The following is a 21544-nucleotide window of genomic DNA, read 5'->3' on the forward strand; positions in this document are numbered from 1 at the left end:
AGAGGATGCTACGAGAGAAAAACTGTAAAATGGGACCACATTTATATGTTAGGTTCTCATCTCAGACCAAAGTACAAACTGTTGTGTGTGTCCAACCATTTTTTCCAGGCCACCATTGTTGTTTAAGAAAGATACCTACTTCATGTTGTTTTGTCATTGGGGTTGGTGGTTTTGTATAGTCTCTCATTAAAACTCAGGTTTTTCATACACAAATGTAAATATCAACACCACCTTCTGGTCCGAGTCGTACCGCTGCTGTTTTACCACTTCTAAACCAAAAGCAGGAATTCATTCAGACATTACCACAGTTGTTTTGTATATTTATCCTGCTGAGATATTTATATTTATACATTTATAGAACTAATATTATGGGTCAATTGACATGGATTTTATGGAATATTAAAAGGGTCAACTCACCAATTAAGAGAAAAAAAACTAATTACATATTTAAAGAGACTGAGAATGTAGATATCGCCTTCATTCAGGAGAGACTCAGCATTTGAAACTGTGTAGGGACTGGGTGGGTTATGTTTTCTGCTTTCCCTTTTCTTCAAAGGCAGGAGGAGTTGCCTTACTTATTAATACAAAGTTTAATTTTAAATTAAATTCAGTTGAAAAAGATAGAGATGGTAGATTTCTGCTTGTAGACTGCTTAATAAATAAGAGCAGGGTAACTCTGGTGAATATATGATATTATTTAATAATCTGATTTTGAAGCATGCTACAGTTGAGGCAGGGTTTAAAATAAACCTCTAATTCCCAGTTGCGGCTACAGTAATAAACCAAGGTATGAAAGACATAGGGAAAAATGAAAGAAGGGAAACCCCTTCACCCAAAAAAAAGGAATTTTTTTTTTTTAAAAAAAAAAAAAAAAAAAAAAAAAAAAAAAAAATTTTCTTTTTTTAAAAAAAAAAAATTTTTTTTTTGGTAGCCAATCAGATCACAATGCCTTAAAACTCATCTGGATTAATAATACACCACAACAGTCTTCTCATAGGTGGAGATTTAGATATTACATGTTAAAAGACCCTGAATTTATGTCATTCATGACCATTAATATGTAAATATTTCTTGACGCCAACAAAATTCCTCCTCACATGCTGACATTTAGGAAGCCCTTAAGGCCTTTATGAGAGAGATATTCTATCATACAGCGACCAAGGATGCTCTACAATAATCTGTGCACAAGCAAAGGAAGCAGCTATGGCCAGGACAAACTATCACCGTTATGAATTTGGAAATAAAACAAGCAAGTTATTTGCTTGAAGAAAGAGACATTCGATAAATATATTCACTCAATATTAACTGAGGATGGGAGACACCAAGACAACTCAACAGCTAGGAACGCAGAATTTAATACATTTTATAAAGATCTATATGAAACATGATGATGGAAATATTGGAGCTAAAAGATTTGTAGGTGGAATACCTCTCCCCAGATTACCACCTGATGATAGAAATCAAAATGATGCCAATATATCAGAGATATAGACAATAAAGCACCCAGACGGCTTCCCGAAAGAGTATTTTATGGCCTTCTTAAGAAAAATTGAAGAAATTAACAAACAGAAATGCGACTCGTTCGGGCCCCTTAGTCTCCTAAATTACAAGATATTAACCAAACTAATTGCTCACAGACTGGAAGATAGTCTACCAAAGACAAGTCATGCTGATCAAACAGGGTTTGTTCAAAATAAGCACAAATCAGACGATGTGTGGATCAGAGAAAAAAACAGATGGACAATTATTTAAAGAGAATTACATAAAACTATTTAGATAAATAGAACAATCCAAATCTTTGGATTCACCTGGACAACAAGTGAGGTGAGATGGCTCTCAATAGAACAATATGAGATGAAGAATACTCCTTTAAATGTAATCCCATTTATAAAATGTTTATCCACACTCACAAATAACTCAGCTCAACTAATAACACTGAACACTTTTTATGCTTGGCTGGAATCTCACTCACTTTTAGATCTAAATGTCTAATTTCTCAGGAAGACTCCTTTATGGGTTTAACATCCTCTATGTATGGTATCATTATGATAAATCAATGGGAAACAGATTAAGGCTGTGCTTATGGAGAAGGACTGGAATCATCTGTTGGAGCACACACAGACTGTATTCATTTCCACAAAACATTGGCAAAGTCAATGCAACATATTACACTCGCATCAGGTTACATACAATTGACAGCAACATTTCTCTGTGTCAGAGAGGTAAAGTGACAAAAGGAGATCTTCTGCATGTGCTGTGGAACTACCTAGGTATAGAAGAATTTTGGAAACATAGTATTGCATTAACCTCAAGGATAAAAGGATCTCAAACTGAGCAGGATCCAAAACTATGGATACTGGGGGACATGAGTTCTGTTAATCTGAACTCTTACAAGAAGCATTTTATTTTACTCTCTAGCACTGCAGTGAAAAATGCTTTCTAACCAATTGGAATGGAGTGTGTGTCTTACTGCACACCTGGAAAAGATATTGTATAATGGAAGAAAGAAACCTGCAACCTTTCAGAAAATGTTCATCAGCATTCTCCCCTCTTTGAAAATATTAGACCTCAAATGTGTATCTCTTCCTGGACCTTTTCCTAAAGTTTCTATTAGGTCTTCCTCATTGATGAACATTTATGTGAACATTTTACATATAAATATGCAGAAGAGGTGTGTGTATATAGGTGAAAGTTAATAGAACCATACAAGGGAAGTGGGTGGGATTGGGTTTTGTATAATTTGATAGTTGATGCTGCACTTTTACTCCTTATATTGCAAGCTTTATCTATCTGTGTGTGTCTATATAAAAAAGATTTATTAAATATTTAGTTTTTTACTTTTTCATCTTATTTGATGTCTTCTTTCATTATAATTATAGTAACTGGTGTTTGAGGTTTTTTTTGTTTTAAACATCACACTGTGCTGATGTCCATCTGATGCCAGCAGAAACAAGTATATGCAAACAGAGAAAGTTCAGTTGGACTACGTACTACACTACTACACATACAATACATAAGAACAATGAAAAAAACAAACACAATTTATCTGTCTTTCTGGCAGATACAGCACCTGGCATGTTGTTTCTGGGTCATCTGTAACATACCATACTGCACACAGCACTGCAAATGATTCTCAGAAGGTTAATACATGTAGAGGAAGGAAGCACTGCTAATCTTTGTCCTGAAAAACATTTTAGTGGACAGTTTGATTTCCTGTTCTGCAGTTTTCAACCAGAATGTTTGTGTTGAGTTAATTGTTTTGTTTTGAGGGGTGAGAATTTATTTTCTTTAACAGGGACAGAAGGAAACCACTCTATCTCTAGAAAAGCTGACAAACCTGCTTGTAAAAGATTGCATTCAAACTGTTGTTACCACAAAGTGCACACAATGAATACAACCAGCTGTTTGGGTTTTTTTAAACTATCTTTATACACAGAATAAAAACACCTTTTACAAACTGAAAACTTTCAACAGGTTTTTCATTTTTAGATGTCATCTTCATATTAAGTTAAACAAACACCTTTTCTGAAATGTTAACAATAAATAATCCAAATAACAATTTACAATATGTTACAAAAAGCGCAGTGAATACTGGAATTGACATTTTGTACAAATAAATCCTTAAACAAAAACAAAAAAAAAAACAAACATGCCAAATTCAAAGACAAAACCCGCTGTTTATTCCTTATTAAGAATCATCTCCGTAGTTTATCTAGTGTGAGAAGATGAAGTCTTTTTGAGATTTATTTCACAAATGAATAAACATCACAAGAGCTTTTACACTGTAGAGTCAAAGCCCCTCAAGGTGCTTTAAAGGAGACCAATGTTTATAAATCCCATTAGTGGAATGACAACAAGAGCTCTCCTACAATTTACACTCAGAGATGAAGTTAAACATGTTGATCAGACAAAATGTTCACAATACTGCATATTGATGATGCTGGTTAACTGAAATTCAGAGAGAACATCTGGATCAGTCTGGACTTTACATGGTATGTGTGTATATGCTGTGAAAAACAATACATTGCAATGGTGAAACGTCATGGGGAAAGTACTTAAAAGCATTTACCTTTAACTTCAACACATACAAAGTGGGCTGACATTAAAGGGACAATCATGTTGACATTAGCCATAGTGTTTTGTCAGTATCCCGTATCAGTACTAGCCAATGGGGAATTAATGTTTTGAGCACAACCAATAAGGAAGTTTTTACTAGTGATTTAATAATGACTTAACTTAATAAAAGAAAACAACTTAAGTGGTTGAGTGTCAACTATGGCTTTAGTGTTTGATTTTATAACGTATCTCTGACTGCTTGCTTCGGAGGAGTTGAAAATGGAGTGTAACACTACTGCAAACTTTTAACATTTCAAATTTTAGCCTGCCGATGGAAATGAATATGTGGTTGGTCACATTATGGGATGAGGGTGCCTCTGTTTAGTCCTTGATTGAAAACAGCTCGGCTCGCTTCTTTGTTTGAAGTGCAACACGCAAGCAGAACAGCTGGTAAATGAGCAATGTTATTTGTCAAAGAGACAAGGTTATTTAAAACGAGACCAAAATTAAATGTTTGTGTATATAATTACAGTGTAAAAAAATAAAATAAAGGACAAACAGCAAGATAAATAAGTACGTGAAAGAAGAACGTTGCTATTTCTTCTAGACCTGTTTATGCGACAACAAAGAAACTCGAAGGCTATTGCATCAACATACATTCAAAGTGATGAAAGTTGTAGAAGCGACTGGCAATGGACACTGAACTCCAATATGACTTCAGCTGCTGATCTGTAGAGCTGCTACAAAATGCAGTCGACCAAAATAAAAAATAAAATAAAAAAAGCTGCCATTTTTCATGTGACGGCAAGGAATGACAAACTTGATTCCAAACACACATGGCAGGCTATGTTCCTGAAATGTAACCAAATAAAACCTGAACTGATCGCGAGCACATGACATGGAGGGCAGTAGCAAAACGGTTTTACTTTCTTGTACCCCGCCCTGCTGTGTTGTGCTCTACTTCAGCAACTGAGGCCACAGTAACAACTGAATAAAAACAACTATGATCTCACCACTTTCACCCCCCTTCTCACTGCCATTACTTTCAAAATCAGCCGCTGTTTGCCATCAGCTGGGATCTGAACTGCACATTTTGGTGGATTTACACATTTTGGGGGTTGATCTGCGATAGTAGAAGACAGACAGACACACACACACACACACACACACACACACACACAAAGAGCAGGAAGAGACATAAAAGATCAGTGAAAATATTTTGTTCAGATATGGCATAGTATCTTCCTGTACATGAGGTTGTGTTTTGTAAACGCATTTGTTTTTCTAAAGTGTTTTTAAAGGGCATTTCACCTTAAACAACAGTTCAGTGAAACCAACTCATTTCAAACTCGCTTTGAACAATGGTCAAGGTTCACCATTATTATTGCACTTTTACAAAAAGGGCAGGGATGGCTTTAGGGGGTTGGTCTTTCTCCATAGCCGTCCTTTCTCCGAAGTAGAATAAACAGCGTGGCGATAAGTCTAGACAGAGCGGAGAAACCTCTCCTGCGGTCACTCAGAAACCCATGTCCTCAGGTGGCCGTGGGTCCGTGGAGGCGGGTCCTCTCCTCCTCAGGGCGGTGGGATGGAGGGCTCAGTCACAGCCAGTTCTTGAGCCAGGTCATTGAAGCGGGCGATGTAGTCCACGCTGCTCTCACTCATCATACAAGCAAGCTGGGAATCCATCTGCAAGCAGGACCAATAAGCTTTCAATCTACAACAGAGATCTACAACCTATTTTTTTTCCCCCAGGGACCTCTGGAATTTAAAGGAATAGTTGGACATCTTGGGATATATGAGCTGGATAAGAAGATTCATCCAACTCTCATATCTGTCTGTAGCTACAGCCAGCAGCCACTTAGCTTAGCACACAAAATAGAAATGGGGAAAAAGCTAGTCTGGCCCTGTCCTAAAATAATAAAATCCACCTACATCCCAGCCATGAAATAGTCCAGACATTGTATTCTTTACACTTCTGTCTTTGTACAGATTAAACAAACACGATATAGCGTGTTAATTAGTGATATTTGGAGGTGCTGGTAGGCAGATTTTGTTACCTTTGGACAGATCCCAACTAGCTGTTTCTCCATTTCCAGTCTGTATGATAAACTAAGCTAACCCGCAGGAAAAAAAAAAAAATAAACAAAAATAATGGTCAATCTTCTCAGCTAACTCTTGACAGGTGAAGTTAGAACCCTTTAACAAGGAATCCCCTTAAAAAAAAAAAAAAAAAAATTGCAAATTTGTAGATGATGCCAAGAGGGCTCAACTTACTTCTGCCACATCAGGAAGGCCACGGGACTGAAAGGAATCATGGGAGTTGCAGTCCAGGAGGCTAGGACCAAGCAAAGCTGTGCCGCTAGAGGGGCCCGTGGGGGTTAGGGTGGTCCGCCTGCCCTTATCAGGAGTGACCATGCTGGCTGAAAGGAAAAGAGGCAAACAGAGAGAGAGTGAATAGAAGGGACAGCACACACGAGCAGTGGAAATAAAGCCGTCTTCATGGGACATGACATGTTTCCAGCGTTACTGAGGTGATCAGACACAGAGAGCGTTTCTGCTGTGGAGTCACTGCTGCCAGCCCCATCTTTTGAGTTTGAGTAACAAAGCCCTGTTAACATATGAATGGATTCTGTCCACAGAAACGCTGGAGAGCTTTTAATCTTAAACAGATACAGCCGTGTGTTGAGCTTTAAAAAATACATTTATATTTTTTTCCATGTCTGTGACATATTCTACAGATATAGATACTGAAACTGTAGGTTTGAAAGTGACACACTGAAAGGTGTACATGTTGCTGGTGTTGATGTTGGTGTCAATGTTGGTATAACTAAACAGACCCCTTTCACTCTGTCTGTTTTTGCTGAGAACAGTGCGAGGCTCACAGGAAAAATAGGCGAGACCTCAACTGTCTAGTGAAGTGTTGCTGAAGCCACAGCTGAGACGCTCGATCAAGGCAAGTGGTGTGACTGCTCTAACCTGTTAAATAATAAAACTTTGAAAAAAAAAAAAAAAAAGTAAGAGGTTTCGCCCCGCACTGCAGAAGCAGGCAGTGTGGACTGGGCTTTTGGATACAAGACACACGGAGGAGACAATCTGAAAAAAGAAAGCTCTGTAATGCCGTCTGCTCATTTAATAGTAATAAAAAAAGACTTACAGAGGAGGCATCCTAGTGTGGAGTCAGATGAGTCGCTGGGGTACCACTGGGGGTCATGGCTGGGCGATGGGATCCAGCCTCTGGATGGGCTGACTGAGGGAGACGAGGCCAACAGCTTGGAGCTGTCATTGTTGCTCAGCTTGGCTGGAGAGAGAGCGGCCTCCTCCCCTGCAGCGACACAGGCAAATAGCCATTAGATTACACACACAATGTTCAATAAGCCTGACGTCTGACAGGTTTAGTTGGTTGCATATTAACATATTTCTTCCACAGAATACTGGGGCTGTACCCAAGTCAGAATTTTGTCAGTCAAATTGGATTCAGCTATTTGTCTTTACTTCTTTTTATTTTTTAGTTGAGTGCCACACTAAACTCCTATAAGCAGTTCTTGTGGTGGAAATGCGGCCACATGAGTCTCATGTCTCCTGCCGACTCTATTTTAATGCTAATACACTTATGCAACATGTCATTTTTACAGAAATACACTTTAGGTTTCCAAGTAAATGTTAGCATCTAGGACACCCCCACACCCACAGACACCCACACACCCACACCCCACACACACACACACACACACACACACACACACACACACACACACACCGTAGTGGGCAGAGTTGATGGCGAGCTCGATAATGGAGTCACTGATGTGTGTTTGAGGTTCTCCGGGGGCGAGAGGCTCTTCAGGAGGACCAGGGAGAGAGATGTCCAGGAGCGAGGCCACACTGGGTGGAGAGAGGAGAGAGTCCCCACCACCGGTCACTCCAGGAGACGGTGGAGGCACACCATTCTGTGAAAACAACAAGTTGAACACTGCATTGAGGGGGTTTTGTTGCATTGGTTCTATTTCCTTTCATGCGTTTCCTACAGAGCTGGCCAAAACAAACAACCCACGAAACCTGACTCTCGCTGGACAACAGAGCACTTGAGACTCAACATTATGCAAGGGATACACTAATGACACACTAACAGTGAATAGGGCCTTCACAAGCAGTACTTTACTGTGACGAGTTCCACTTCACCCTCATTGTATAGTAGTCATTCTTCATCCCAGGGGTCGTGTTAACTGATTATTTTCATTGACTGAATAGTTTTAACAGTGACGGAAAAATGTGAAGGGCGTCCGTTGTTTTGTCAGATTAACACTCAAGGCGATATACCATAACGTAAAGTATAGTGTCAATAACCAGTAGACCCCCTGTCCTGTTGGTGGCAAGGGTGCATATTTATTAACAAGGCTGCATCGCTACATTGCCTACTTACTGCAAAATGCTGTTTTCTACCACTGTACAAAACCTGGATTACACTGTAGACATGACCAGAGTAATTCACTAGAGTGAGGACCAACACAGCAAGTGAGGAGGAGACTAGGGCTGGGCGATAAATCGATTTTATCGATTAATTCAAATTTGTAGTTAAACAAGATTTATTTTTCATTAAAATCGGTTTTCTCTTGAACTTCCACAACACCGGCGCTCCCTTTGGGCTCCCGTAGGTCAGAGTGCACTGACCCCTCCCCCCGCCTCTCCACAGATAAACACAACATGACAGCAAGCCAGGATGAGCTCCTCCCTAAAAAAGGCACAGTGTCGTCGGTTGTTTGGAACTGGTTTGGTTTTGTGGCGTCCGACAGCGGAAAAAGCAAACCAAAGGTAGCAGTACGACCAATTTATTCCAGCACCTCAAGCAGAGGCATGCAGCCGAGTGGGAGAGATGTTGCTCTCTGTGAGATATACAGGACCGCAGCCCACCAACACCCGCTAAAAAACAGTCTACAAAAAAATCAATTAAAATCGTAAATCAGATTTGGTGTGAAAAAATCGGAGATTTTATTTTTAAGCCATATCGCCCAGCCCTAGAGGAGTCATTAAACCGTGTATGTGTATGTATGTGTGTGTATGTAAGTGTGTACCGCTGACCTCTGGGACATTGTGCTGAAGGAGTTGAGAGTCTGGTTCAGCATCAACAATGGGTGTGGTGGCGAGCACGGTGTTGTCAACAGAGGGAGAACTCGGCTCCCTACGGGGACTGCCAGGGATGATACCTGCAGACTTAGCTGCCTGGTCAATGGCACCTGAAAGAGTATTAACAGTTTACAAACACAAGGGATTTGTCACATCAGCACATACCTGATTGAAGTATTAACAGTAACAGACTAGCACGTGAAGATGTACCTAGTGACATTTTTGAGAGGTCAAAACTGTAGTTAGTAAATACTAGTAAGTATGTAAGTAGTTTAGTTTACTTCCTGTTTTGTTGAGCCAATTTAATGAAGGATCCGTGTCCTAAATATTTGTTTAAAATCCAATTAAAGGAGAATTTCCAAATAATAAAAAAGCATCTATGTATACATGTTACGGTTTTATTTACAGTCACAGGAGGATGAAGAATTCAAACTCAAACTGAAAATTGTAGTAGTACAACATGCATTATACTCTATCTTAAGTTTTAATAAAACAGAAACAACTGAAGAATAGATGAATTAATAAAAGCAGTACACACTGGAGAGCTGGCTGGCTGCTGCAGAGCTGGACGCTGCAGGGGAAACTTTGGTCAGGGGGGGGCGGGAGGAAGGAGCAAGGCGAGTATGGATTGGCCGGAAGGATCCAGTTCCTGAGGGAAGAAACAGGAAGTGAGAGGGCGAAAGATTTGTAGAGTTGTTGTTGAAAAAGAGAAATTACATTTAGTTATGTACAGAGGGCACATAGCAGAGTGTATTACCAGAATTAACACATGGCTCTACTTCCAACACTTTAAACTACAGTATAGGGGAAAAAGACCCAAAAGTACCTGTGGCAGAGGAGTTGGAGAGGATGGAGAAGGAGCAGACATGCTGAGGAGTATCTCCTGTAGTTCGGGGTAGGAGCGTTCGCTGTGAACAAGACAGAAGCAACTGAACTAACAGTTTATCTTTTTAGCCCAGCATGACCTCACAACATAGCACAGAGAATGACTATAAAGACGTATAGAGTACAAGCATTCAGCCCCACAAGGCAGCATTTAACACCTTCCCAATCCAACTATGTGGACTGTGAGTTTGTGCGTATGGTTACAGACCGTTTTTTGCATCATTTCATAACCAAACGACTTTTAAATTTTTTTTGCTACACCTGTAGGAACCATGTTTCCTCCATATACTTTATCAGTATTTGTGTCAAGGAAGCATTACAAAAGGGCAGTTTATACTACTGTAGAAAGCCACTGAGATGGTGTTCATTGCGGTACCACAGGAAGGATAAGTTCAAACGCTCTTTCCTTACCTGAACTACAAGCGGTTTCCGGAGTTGTCTGTTTCGAGGTTTTCTCTGTCTAGAAAGGAAAAGATCTGACTGCATCTGGAAGAAGAGCACATCATCATTAATACATATTCCTCTGGACGATATACCAATTTTGTCTTTGCACAATTAATGTCAAAAATAATGCATTGCTCTGCCTTACACTGATAGAGTCGAGCTGCTGTCTGAAGGCCAGCTCAGCTTCCTTGTTCGGGGAAAACATTCGGTTGTGCCGTGAGCTGTTGGGAGGCAGCGTGGTGGGTACTGCAAACACGCCACTTTCTGAGTCGCTGCCCGCAGTCGACCCCAGCAGAGAGCGAGGGAGGTTGCGTCCACCTAAAGAAGGGAGGAACGAGTAAGACATGTCAATGTGAGGAGGGCAGTTAATTGAGAATAATGTCAAGCCATTGAACAACATCCAGTAATTCTTTGTGTTCATTTCTAAACACACACAAGCAATTGCAGTTGATTTGTTCTGGGATTTGGGAACGATACTGGAAAACATGGTATACAAAATAAATATTCAAACAATAACCCATGAAGGAGTTGCACAACAATATTAATTCCCATTGTTTAACAAAGACAACTACAGAACCATCAGCACCACCACACAAAGTAAATATCAGCAGAATTACAGTCAGAAACAAAGCTGATATGTGGGATATATGATTTATGTTGCATCATAAAGCATCCTAACCAGTCTTACTGATTTCAAATCAATTTAAACCAAAATATTATTTTGTTATAAAAAAAATACCTGAGGCCCCAGCGTTTGGCAGGTGCAACCGGGCCCCTCGGACAGAGGCCTGCTGCCGGCCGCAGCTGGGGCTGCGAACGCCTGCTATGGGACCCTTCCCTGGAGGCGTGAGGGCCTGGTTTTGCTCCTCCTGGTGGGTTTTAAGTGGTGATGTGGCTGTGGAGCACAGCTCCGGAGCCTGAATGAGAAGACACGTTACTGACACCATCTGCTCTACATGTACATTTCTAAATAATGCTTTCACTTTCATTAGAGTTTAAAGGTGGCACAGACGACGATTCCCAGCCCATTCCCAGTGCTAAGTATCAGCTGACATTGTACAAATTTACTTGTGTTTATCTGTGGAGGATTTGTTGTGGATGAGCAATGCAATTTTGTTAATCCAAGGGAATGTGCACCCTGCATACTGTTCACTACTGTGGCGTGTGATTAGTCTTCAACCTTAAGTAGGACTTGGTATTGTTAAAAAAAACAATGAGGTGAACTTACAGAACTTTCTGTACTCTGTGCGTAAACAGAGTGTCTCTCTTGCTCGCCTCTACTACGTGTACAGTCTGTTGTGTGTTGCGTGGGTCATTGGTATTTAAAATTGGTACCGAGTTACATTTTTTTTGATACTCTGTAGTATCGTTGTAATTCGATCGGTGCCATAGAAGTATCAAAGTTCAGCACCCAGCCCTAACCTTGTGCACATGTTTGACAATATGCACAAAGAAAATAACATTCAGAAGTTTTGTCCACGAATACAAGTTAAAATGGGCATCTGGCAACCAGCAATAACCTTATGAGAAGTAGTAAGTAGTTAATTCAAGGGTTGCAAGGGGGTGGAAATTTTCCGCTAAATTTCCAGAAAATTTACATGGACAGATAAGCTGGGGAATTTTGGAAACACTGAAATAGGCGAAAATGGCAAAATATTATTGAAATGTAAGACTTGCAATAACGGAATTACTTGAAATGTTAGTGTTTCTGTAGAAAAACATTATTATTATTTCACATTGAGCTTGTTTAGATGAGCCACAAACAATAACAACACAGCTGCTGCACTGGTGGCGTCCATGTTCTTTCAGACTCGTAATGCCCAAAGACAAATGGAACGCTATAAGTGGTACAAGCCAGGCAATTACGTCACGTTCTCGCGGCAGAGCAACTCGGGCGGGGGATTTACGAGACAAATGGATAGCACCATAAGTAGTAGCCGAAACCATTGACCTTTAGCTTAACATATGATGCTAGCTGCCTTTGATTTACTATGGCTATGGTTATATGCGCACAATACAATTAATCCAAATAGGTTAATAGCAATGGGTTATGTATTAAACCCCCCCCCCCATAAAAAGAAAAAACTCCCATATTTTAAAAAATAAATATTGGCAAGTATATAGTAGCCTGTGCTGATTACTGCGTGTGTGCATGTCATTGATGAATATAGGGAGGACATTCAACTGAAGTTGCATTAAATCAGGTTGTTTTAAGCAAGATTATGCTCCATGATGTTTCTTTTCAACTACATGTAAATTCCCTGTTATAGACTAACAGTATTATAACAAGAAATATTGAAAATATCCAGTTTATTCCCATTAATTCCCATTTATTCCCCTTAATTCCCATAGAAAGTTTCCAACTTTTAAAAATTCCCGGAATTTTGCAACCCTAGTTAATTCTTACCAAAGGTTTAGGATTGACTTCAGTGGCAACAAGCTTGAGCAGGCAGCGCAAAACGCGGTTTGTTTTGATGGGTTTGGGCGGTACCAAGGCTTGTCCATTTTCTTGGTTGTTGGAAGGAACCGCAACAGGCTGCCACTCATACTCCAGCTGCAGCTTTCCAGGCTTCCCAAACATCAGGTAGAGCTCAGCCAGGGTGACGTTGTCTGCGTCGCGGGCACTCCAGCCCTCCTCTCTGATCTGCTCAACAGCCCGTTCTTTGGCTGCAGGTGCAGAGCCTTGCGACATCCCCTCCTCTGAGACAGCCACTGTAGGTTTGGCTGGAGGAGTCTGGTTTGCTTCTGGGGAGGAGGTGCTGCTGTTCTGCTCCTCTTTGCATTGCTCCGATGAGCTTTCTGTACCACTACACAACTTCTCCACGCCTTTGGTCACTGCTAAACCACCACTAGCCTCAGCACCAGTACAGGTCTTGTTCCCCTCAGAAGGTCCCGTCCCAGTTCCCTCTTCCTTATGAGCCACAGTCTGTTGAGGGGAAGCGGGGACATTAACAGACGGCGGTCTCTTCTCCTCTACCTTTGAACTGTCTTGTGAAGGCTCAGGGTTAAGGGGCTCAGTTCGACGACTATCACTCAATACAGTCACTGTAGCACCGCCAGCAGCAGCGGTGCCTCCCCTTCCAGATTTGGTGCCAGTCCGAAGTGGTGGAGCTGTGTGGATACCCAGAATCTGGGCAGCTGGCAATTCCTTGGCGTTAGGCCGGTTCTTTCCGCTCTCTAGCCAGTGTACAGTGCAGGAGGCCTTGGAGTGAACCACACGTGCCACACCGGGCAGTGTGGTCAAGGTGCTGCTCTCAGCTGGGAAAAGAAATAGCTCCTCCTGCTGGGATTTGCTGGGTGACTGGCTGCCCTCCAGAGCCTCTCTCTCCATGAGACTCTTAAGCTGAAGCATCAATGTTAAGGACTCCCCCAAAGCTTAAGTGCAACACCACTGCTCTAATTCCCATACTAAATATATGTGAATATAAACAAACATATTTTGTTATTAGCAGCTGGTTGTATCAAAAAGGCACTGCATGAAAAGACTGAAAACAACTTATTTTTAATACTATTTTGTGTTTATCATCTAATCCCATCATTAACTGGATTGTTTATAAAAATATTTTTTAAAGTTTACGAGTTTGCATCGGCTTTCATGCTTCATGCAATCATTGTTCTATTTATTTATTTTTTATGTTTTTAAGAGTTTTCATTGACATTCACCATTTTTCTAAACTGAAATGCAATCAATACAGCATGTGAGCTATTAAAGGATACAATCCGCTGGTCATGGTACGTCCACTTCTGTTTCAGGTACTCAATGAGGCTGGAGACTTTCCTGTGGAGCTCCACCACCATCCTGGGTTGAAAAAGAAACAAGAAGAGATTGATATACAGCTGCTTGCAACAGCGTTATGAAGTGGCAATAAAAAAGTGGACTAAATGTTTGTGCAGTTAAGATATTGCTGCAAACTTATTTGCATGTGATGCTGAAGTACATGCAGATATCTGTTTTAAAGCCAAACCTGAGGCGAGGGTTGTGGGCTAGACTCTGAACACGGGCCCAGGAGTGGTTACTGCGGGGTTGGAGCTCCACTGCCACCTTCAAGGGTAGACGCACCGGCTTCTGGTCCTCCTCGTCACTCACTCCTGCAGGGACATGATGACACAGTGAGAAACACCAACAAAGCTAATTTAGGAGAAAAGGTCAGGTGTTTTTGAGGACAAAGAGCAGGTGTCCAGTCAGAGGGATTTTGTGCCGCTATGCAGTCAAACATTTTAAACTTTATTGAACAAGCGCAATTGCTGAAGAGTTGAACAAGCGCAATTGCTGAAGAGTTGAACATGCTCTCTTGTAAATGTGCAGGCTTAATGGATCATCAGGCAACAACAAGACAATAACCAAACTCAGTGGTACTGAAGAGGAAACAGAGCAAACCAGCGCTTCTAATTTTCCATCCTTGTTTAAAGCAAATGTTTTCTTTAAGTTAGTTGAGTGGCTGATATTGAACAGAGGGGTAGATGGCAGTCGGTCGGATCAGTCATCTCCATCATCTCCCTCATGGTCCTCCTCCTCACTTTGTGCCTACGGAGTTACCATGGAAACGCCACTAGCCCACACGCTGCCATTGTTATTGCCAAAACCACTCCCCCACAAATCCTGTGCCTCACCGTCACCATGGTTTATATTTTCAGCACTGATGTTTGTTTACTTTACTATGTACAGTATGTGTGAGGTGTCTGTGCGTACACATGCTCACCATCTGGGTCACAAAGTTTCTTCAGTGCACGGCACATGGGTGCTTTGATTCGTAGGTTCCTCCCTTTGGAGCGTACAGTGGTGGCCCTGGTCAAACACACAGAACAGCAGTGAAATCTTTTTGTTCTTTAAGGCCAACCTAAGTATGCTAACAAGTCACATAAACAGACTACAGAGCAGCCTGAACAATTAGACATGACACAAACTTTTCTCAACACAGTAGCCAGGAAAAAGCTGTGTGTGAGTGGTCTCTGCATTTTTTACCACCGACTTACCCTTGTTGGATGAGTTCATTGAGCTTTGCCACGTTCTTATCATCCATTACTGTCAAAGACAAAACACAAAGCCAGAGAGGCGTTTACGACATGGTCCCTGAAGAGCAGCTGTCCCCCATGACCGGGAGCATGCGGTGTGTTTTAATCACATCCCCGGTGTCCCAGACTAACAGCAGAAAAACACTTGCACACAAAACAACTTTAAAAAGACATGCATTCAAACACGGTCTTAACTTACATCCTCCAACTTTTTTGCGGAGCTCGGCGTAGCAGATCAGACCGTAGAGTTCTTGAGAGGATTTCTTCAGCACTCTGGAGTACACTGAGAAGGAAAGGTGGCACAAGTCACAACGTTGCTATATCCAGCATGGCAGAAGGCATGTGTATGCAACATAGAGATAACACTAACACGACAGTGACAGTGGGGGCTCCCAGGAGTGGAAAGGGGCTCAGGCTTATCTTGAGGGGTTTTTTAACATATGTTTTGGGACAAAGTCTCCCTGCCTAACGAAATGCTGAAGAAACATCAGTGTGGGAGTTGATTGCGGTCTTTTATTTTATTCTTTCTACCACAGCAGTGACCCTTTCAACCACTGGACACATACAGGTGCCATGTTAACTTATCTGACAGCTCTAATGGATATTAGAGAGATGGTAGATAAGATGGTAAAAGTTGCACGTTAATATTATATATTTTTTTAAAGTGGGGCTCTAACTGTGACATAAATACTGTTCTACCTTCCAACTTTCACTGAGACTCAGAACGGTGACACAAACAAAAGGAAGCTCACCATTAGCAAAGTCAATGTGTTTGGAGATCTTGTGCCAGGTCCGGTAGTAAAAGTGGCGAACCTGCTCCTTGTTCTTCACCATGTTGGCTGGCTTGCCTCTTTTCTTGTACTTCATTGCAATGTTGTTCTGGATAGCCTCAAAATCCTTCCCATGCTAGAGAGACCAGAGTAGTAGAGATAAGCAGAAGATGTCAAAAGATACATATGTGGAGACATGTTAACTAAGTGATACATAACATAAACAACCAACACTTTGTGGCAGGTAGTGCCCATTGACAATCTATTTGGTTCTACCCTTTACCTCGTATAGCCCCTCAAAAAAGCTGTTTTTGTCCTCTGCGCTCCAGGACTCCCACTGCCGACGGGCCCTCTTCTGGTTACCGGCTTGCTCCTCCTTCTCAGCAGACCCTTGGCCCTTGGAGGCCTTGGACACTCCCCCTGTGGAGCCCGCCACAGGCCCCGACTGTCCGACTGTCCCCTGGGAGGACGAGCCATTCTCTGCTCCTGTGTTAAACAAATGCCCACAAATCCATCAGTCTTGAAACATTGAGAGAAAAAAACAGATGTCAAACATCAGAGTAAAAAAATGCAAGGATTGAGCCAAATGTTTTGGTTGACCGCCCTAGTTTTTTTCTATAGCGGGGTAGTAGTTCTAAGGTGCGTGGTTTGGGAGATGATAAAATTCATGCACACAAAGCCACCCACTGCCATTACACTGCAAAACCTGCAAAGCTTCCCCCTCTGTGGTTCAGCTCTGGCAAGGAGGCAGGAAAAGCGATCAGTCCCTACGGCCAGGTCCACAGTACATGGGTCCAAAACCAACCCGTGGTGGGCTCCAATGGCCAAGTTTGCCCCAGTACAGAGCAGCATGCCAGCAGGCATTAATACAAGCACAGAGGTGGTTGCAGCATTGCTCTATGTTAAGACAACTGATTTTCAGCCAAAATGGTTATTAATTTACAAATGCAAATCTATGTGGATATAGGCACTAACCTAGAAATGTCTCTTTCAAAACAGATGTGTACCAAATATAGCATCATATCAAAATAAGTGGGGCTTTACTGGTCAACTGGTTGACACTTTGGCAGTCTAAATATAAATTTGATGAAACAACACAGTCATACCTGTCAGAGCACACTAATTCACCAATATACTGTAAATGTTTACTTCTGTACGATCTGTGTCCAAATCATAAGGCCTTCTTAAGAAAGAAAAAACAGACACTGCAGAGCAGCATAATTATGCTCACTCACACTCCGTAATTATTCCTCACTAAATATGTGAAAACTAAATCCTTGAGTAAGGAAGATACAGGTTTCTGGTTTAAGTGTAGCACTTCAATGACAGGCTCCAAATGAGCAGAGGCCACCTCAGTAGCTGTAAGTTTCAAACATACTAGATAATAATTCTCCTGTCACTTCTTTCTTTGCCCCTTTTTAGATTGGTGGTATGGAGATGCTTCATCTACCTGGACACATTGAATCAAGCCACTTGTCTATAAGTGTTTATCAATATCTGGGTTCAGTGATCATTCTGTGTGTTTAAAAATCATGAAAGGCTGAGCGCCTCAAGTTATCTTTAGCTTTAGTTCTTTTGCTCAAACACTCAATGCTACTATTTCAAGTCACCAGTGAAAGTGTTAGTGGTGATATGTGTGGGTTAATCTTACATAACTGCATTTTGTTTTTCTGAAACAACAAAATTTAATTCACAAATTTGGTTGGCTCAGTGACTAATTATATTATTAGCTGAAGGCAATAAGATGATCTTGCTATTATTTTTTTTCTAATCCCTATATAAATAAATAAAAAGAAGTCTACTCTCAACTCTCTACAATAATGCCCCTTCTTTCTTATCACACTTCTCAGTCTCATTCAGAAACACTGCAGCATTAAACCTGAGATTGATTTCTCCTCCACTCATTTGATAAAGACAGTCACAACAGCCCCTTGTTTATACAGCCATGGTGGCCAGTTTCCAAGACATTGTAACTGAAAATAGTCATATGACATCCTAATTGAAATTGAAGTTCTGGCCTGTGCCTCTCCTCCTCTTCACAAAGAGGGTTCACAGGATGGTGCTGTAACTTGGGTTGGAGCAGCCAGCAACCGACCCAGAGTACAACCAGTGGCCCGATGGGAGCACACAGCAACAAAAAGAGTCTCAGTCCAGTTGAGCCATCACTGACACAGAAACTGTAAACACAGCTTACAACTGAGAGCAGACCCCCAACCCATCCACTGCTAGTCCCACCTATACCACACACACACACACACACTTTTATCTGAGCCGGTCACCTACGGTACCTTTCGATTTTGCCCCGCCATGACCATTGATGGTCGAGCCGATTGAATCCTTCCGGATCCGTTTGCTCGGAGGTCTAACGCTGGATCGGAGAAAATGATGCTGGTCGTGACACGGAGGGGCGGGCTCCGCGGAGGTCTGGGGATGCTGGGCTGAGCCTAGTCCGGTTCGGTTCGGCGGAGAGGCGGGGAGGACCGGGGCTGAACCGGGGCTGAGACCCGTGGCTGATGGATTAAGAATTTCCACTCCGTCGTCTCCCTTTGTACTGCGCTCCTCGCTCGCCTGCTCTCCGCTCTCCTCCTCGTCGCAACCTTCGGGCTTTCTGGACGGATTCCTCCTCCCATCGACACCGATCCCCTCCCTGGAGCCCGGTGTCATGCTGCCAGAACACATTCAGGGAAAAATTGTCACATTAGGAGCAAAGCGGTGTGCAAAATTAACTTCTAAAGACGACGATCACTGTCTCTCAACATGGCCGCCGCTGTTTGTTTCAAATCCCCTCTCCAGTCCCGACAAAACAACACCAAATATATGCATTAAACGCCTTCAGATAAATTATATTCAACAACCAAAACAGTTTAGTAACTGACGGCGGCGTTTTACCGAGTGTCTTTCGGCTCAAATCGCCGATATTTAAGGTTGAATTTCAACTAAATTCAAATGCGAGCGCTTTTCAGTTTAGCGCCCTGCAGAAACGACAACGAAACCCCTGAGCGGATTCGACCTCTAAATAAAGTGTTTATTTTAAACATTATTTTACCCATTGTCGTGCTCTTCGGTAGTAGGCGACGTCTTCTTTCTCTTCACCATGAGTCCGACCGGTTAGATTGGCAAATACTGATCAAACTGAGCATAATAAAACCTAGAGCGATCTCTCCGCTTTCTGCCCTCTCCTTGCTCTTGCTTCGACTGAGCTGAACTCTCTGCGCAGTTCAACTGTTTTCTATCGGCAACAACATTACTCAATGCTTCTTTGCAACGAGAAATAAAACTGTAAAACCACCGACAAGTGAGGGGATATTTAGTGCATGCACCGAAGAGGAATGTCCCCTAGCCCGTGTCAGTCGGGCTCATGTGAATTGATAAGTATAGATAGTTTTATTAACCTGTGTGCAAGTGGACTTTGCTTGTCACTACGTCACCGTCGCCTGCAGAAACGATGTGTGTAAAACTGTGACTTTCATATACATCGTGCAACTTGAAGGATTTGTGACAATACTGCATTTGCTCACATTTCTACAGCCTCGTACTAATTATTCTTCATTCGTCAACATCAGGAGCAGGCTTTGTGTGCCCGGTGCACATCAACACCTTGTGTATTTCCATTCGTGTGTGCACATCACTTCATTTATAATACAATGTGTCTGCTCCTTTAGTTATCCACTAACTGTGTATTTGTGAATAATCACAAGGATGGCAGCGCAGAGGGATGACAGCAAGGGAGAGCTAAACAAAAGTAAGATTAATTGGACATGAGCAGCTTTAGACTGAAAAGGACGAGGACTGACCCCCCCCCTCCCTCCTTTCTACATTCCGACACAACCTTTGTATTCCTGGTTTGTTTCATATAAACAATAACTTTCACACAAATTCCACCTGCCACAAAATGTCCCTCATCCAACAACAGTGAGAGCCAGACAGTTTGTTAATAAAGTACTTTAGCTCCGGATTCTTACAACTTCAAGTGATTGTGATGTTAATAGATGGATGCAACTATGATTTAACTTGTACACTGCGTCAAAATATCGTTTCAGTGTAGCACCAGATTAATGTAAAATGTTACAGCAGCACACTGGGATCCATGCCACAGAGTTACAACACCTATACTCCCCTGCAATGTAACAGACAGTGATTACAGTAGTCTAACCACGGACCTGGTGTTCTCCTGGAAGGGGTTGACGTTACTGTAAAAGTGCAATGTAATAATAGTTGAAGTTGTTTACACTGTCAGTTGTCGTTTACTTTGTTGTAGCACGCTGCGTTACGCGCCTACAAGAGTTGTCTCCATACATAACGTGGTAAACCTAGCATGGCTGCTGGTGTTGGCTAGCTAACGTTAAGGCTACAGCAGTCAAACCAGCCACAACGTTACAAACATGATATGTTATATTATTATTATATAATGATTGTGTCATGTAGGAGCTCAAAGAGTCTGCCGGGAGGAGAACATGATCAAAGTTGAAGAATTACCTGAAGGTGAAGCCTGTTGGTGGTATTCCCAATCGAGACACAGGCTAGCATCGCTAGCTGACGGCAGCCGTCCAACTTGTGACGATGACAGTTCCTGCAGTTCGATTGTCCACGCGCGTAGACACGCCCACTACAACTCGAAAACAAACCATGTGATTGGTCAGAAATACACGAGGACGACGGTTAAAATGTGATTGACAGGTGGCTTAGCCAATTGTTAGTGAGAGACGCCTTGTGACGGACCAATTGACGTTGTCTTCCTGCCACGCCGTGTAACTTTCCCGATATGTATTTTCAAAGGTTGCGACCCAGCGACCCTTTAATAATTTAACATTTTTGCTCATTAAATAAGTGGTTTTTAAACGAGATTAGATTACCGCAATAGAGGTTTTTGGCGCTTTTAAAATAAGTTCCGCCCAGAAAGCGATTGACATTGTGAAGCACAAATGAATAGGCGGAATTCAGAGGCTGCACTTGAATTTTCACCCTGGCGTACGCCGAAAATCACCTGTCTATGTGGAGTCAGAGTGTGATATTTACAACAGGCAACACACGGCTGACTAAAAGCATGGTCGCAAAGCGCCAGCGAGGACAACATGTGTCACAAAGGGAGTTTTGATTCAATAGCATGTGCGTTTTATTTTATTTGCTATCAGACTCGGACTCAGCCCACGTTGCCTGTCCCGGCCAGGCGCTCCGGTAAAGAAGAACAAGCGTCACATATAAAGACTGGTGCACCGGTTCGGTTGTTAAACTCCCTTTGACAAATCGGCAGGGCGGAG

The 21544-nt window shown here is 42.0% G+C and overlaps 1 protein-coding gene across 3 annotated transcripts; it reads right to left on the minus strand.

Moving 5' to 3' along the window:
* Positions 1–3404: 3404 nt before the first annotated feature.
* cramp1 (cramped chromatin regulator homolog 1) lies at positions 3405–20914 on the minus strand. Of its 3 annotated transcripts, none has more exons than XM_051389407.1 (20): positions 20763–20914; positions 18575–18951; positions 16570–16772; positions 16269–16422; positions 15716–15799; positions 15478–15526; positions 15204–15289; positions 14469–14592; positions 14221–14302; positions 12911–13846; positions 11243–11420; positions 10649–10821; positions 10471–10545; positions 10001–10082; positions 9713–9823; positions 9130–9284; positions 7814–8000; positions 7211–7378; positions 6331–6476; positions 3405–5742 (listed from the first exon to the last, which is right to left on the minus strand). In XM_051389407.1, exons 2-20 carry the CDS (start codon positions 18948–18950, stop codon positions 5629–5631), a joined length of 3483 nt encoding a protein of 1160 aa, XP_051245367.1. In that variant the 5' UTR covers position 18951; positions 20763–20914; the 3' UTR covers positions 3405–5628. The 3 variants fall into 3 exon arrangements, with proteins under 3 accessions (XP_051245367.1, XP_051245366.1, XP_051245365.1); XM_051389406.1 differs by lacking the exon at positions 20763–20914 and adding an exon at positions 19333–19582 and having other exon boundaries at positions 11243–11372; XM_051389405.1 differs by lacking the exon at positions 20763–20914 and adding an exon at positions 19333–19578.
* Positions 20915–21544: the final 630 nt, after the last annotated feature.

This window comes from Dicentrarchus labrax, unplaced genomic scaffold (assembly GCF_905237075.1).
Source record: "Dicentrarchus labrax unplaced genomic scaffold, dlabrax2021, whole genome shotgun sequence".
NCBI classification, from domain to species: domain Eukaryota; kingdom Metazoa; phylum Chordata; class Actinopteri; family Moronidae; genus Dicentrarchus; species Dicentrarchus labrax.

Bases quoted from the DNA above. Each gene is read 5' to 3' on its own strand.
- cramp1 (XM_051389405.1), bottom strand. From the start codon at position 19,382: ATGGTGAAGAGAAAGAAGACGTCGCCTACTACCGAAGAGCACGACAAT. The intron at 15,527-15,715 runs GTAAGTTAAGAC...TGTCTTTGACAG, and splicing joins CCGCAAAAAAGTTGGAGGAT to TAATGGATGATAAGAACGTG. The intron at 7,379-7,813 runs GTGTGTGTGTGT...GTGTCGCTGCAG, and splicing joins CATCAACTCTGCCCACTACG to GGGAGGAGGCCGCTCTCTCT.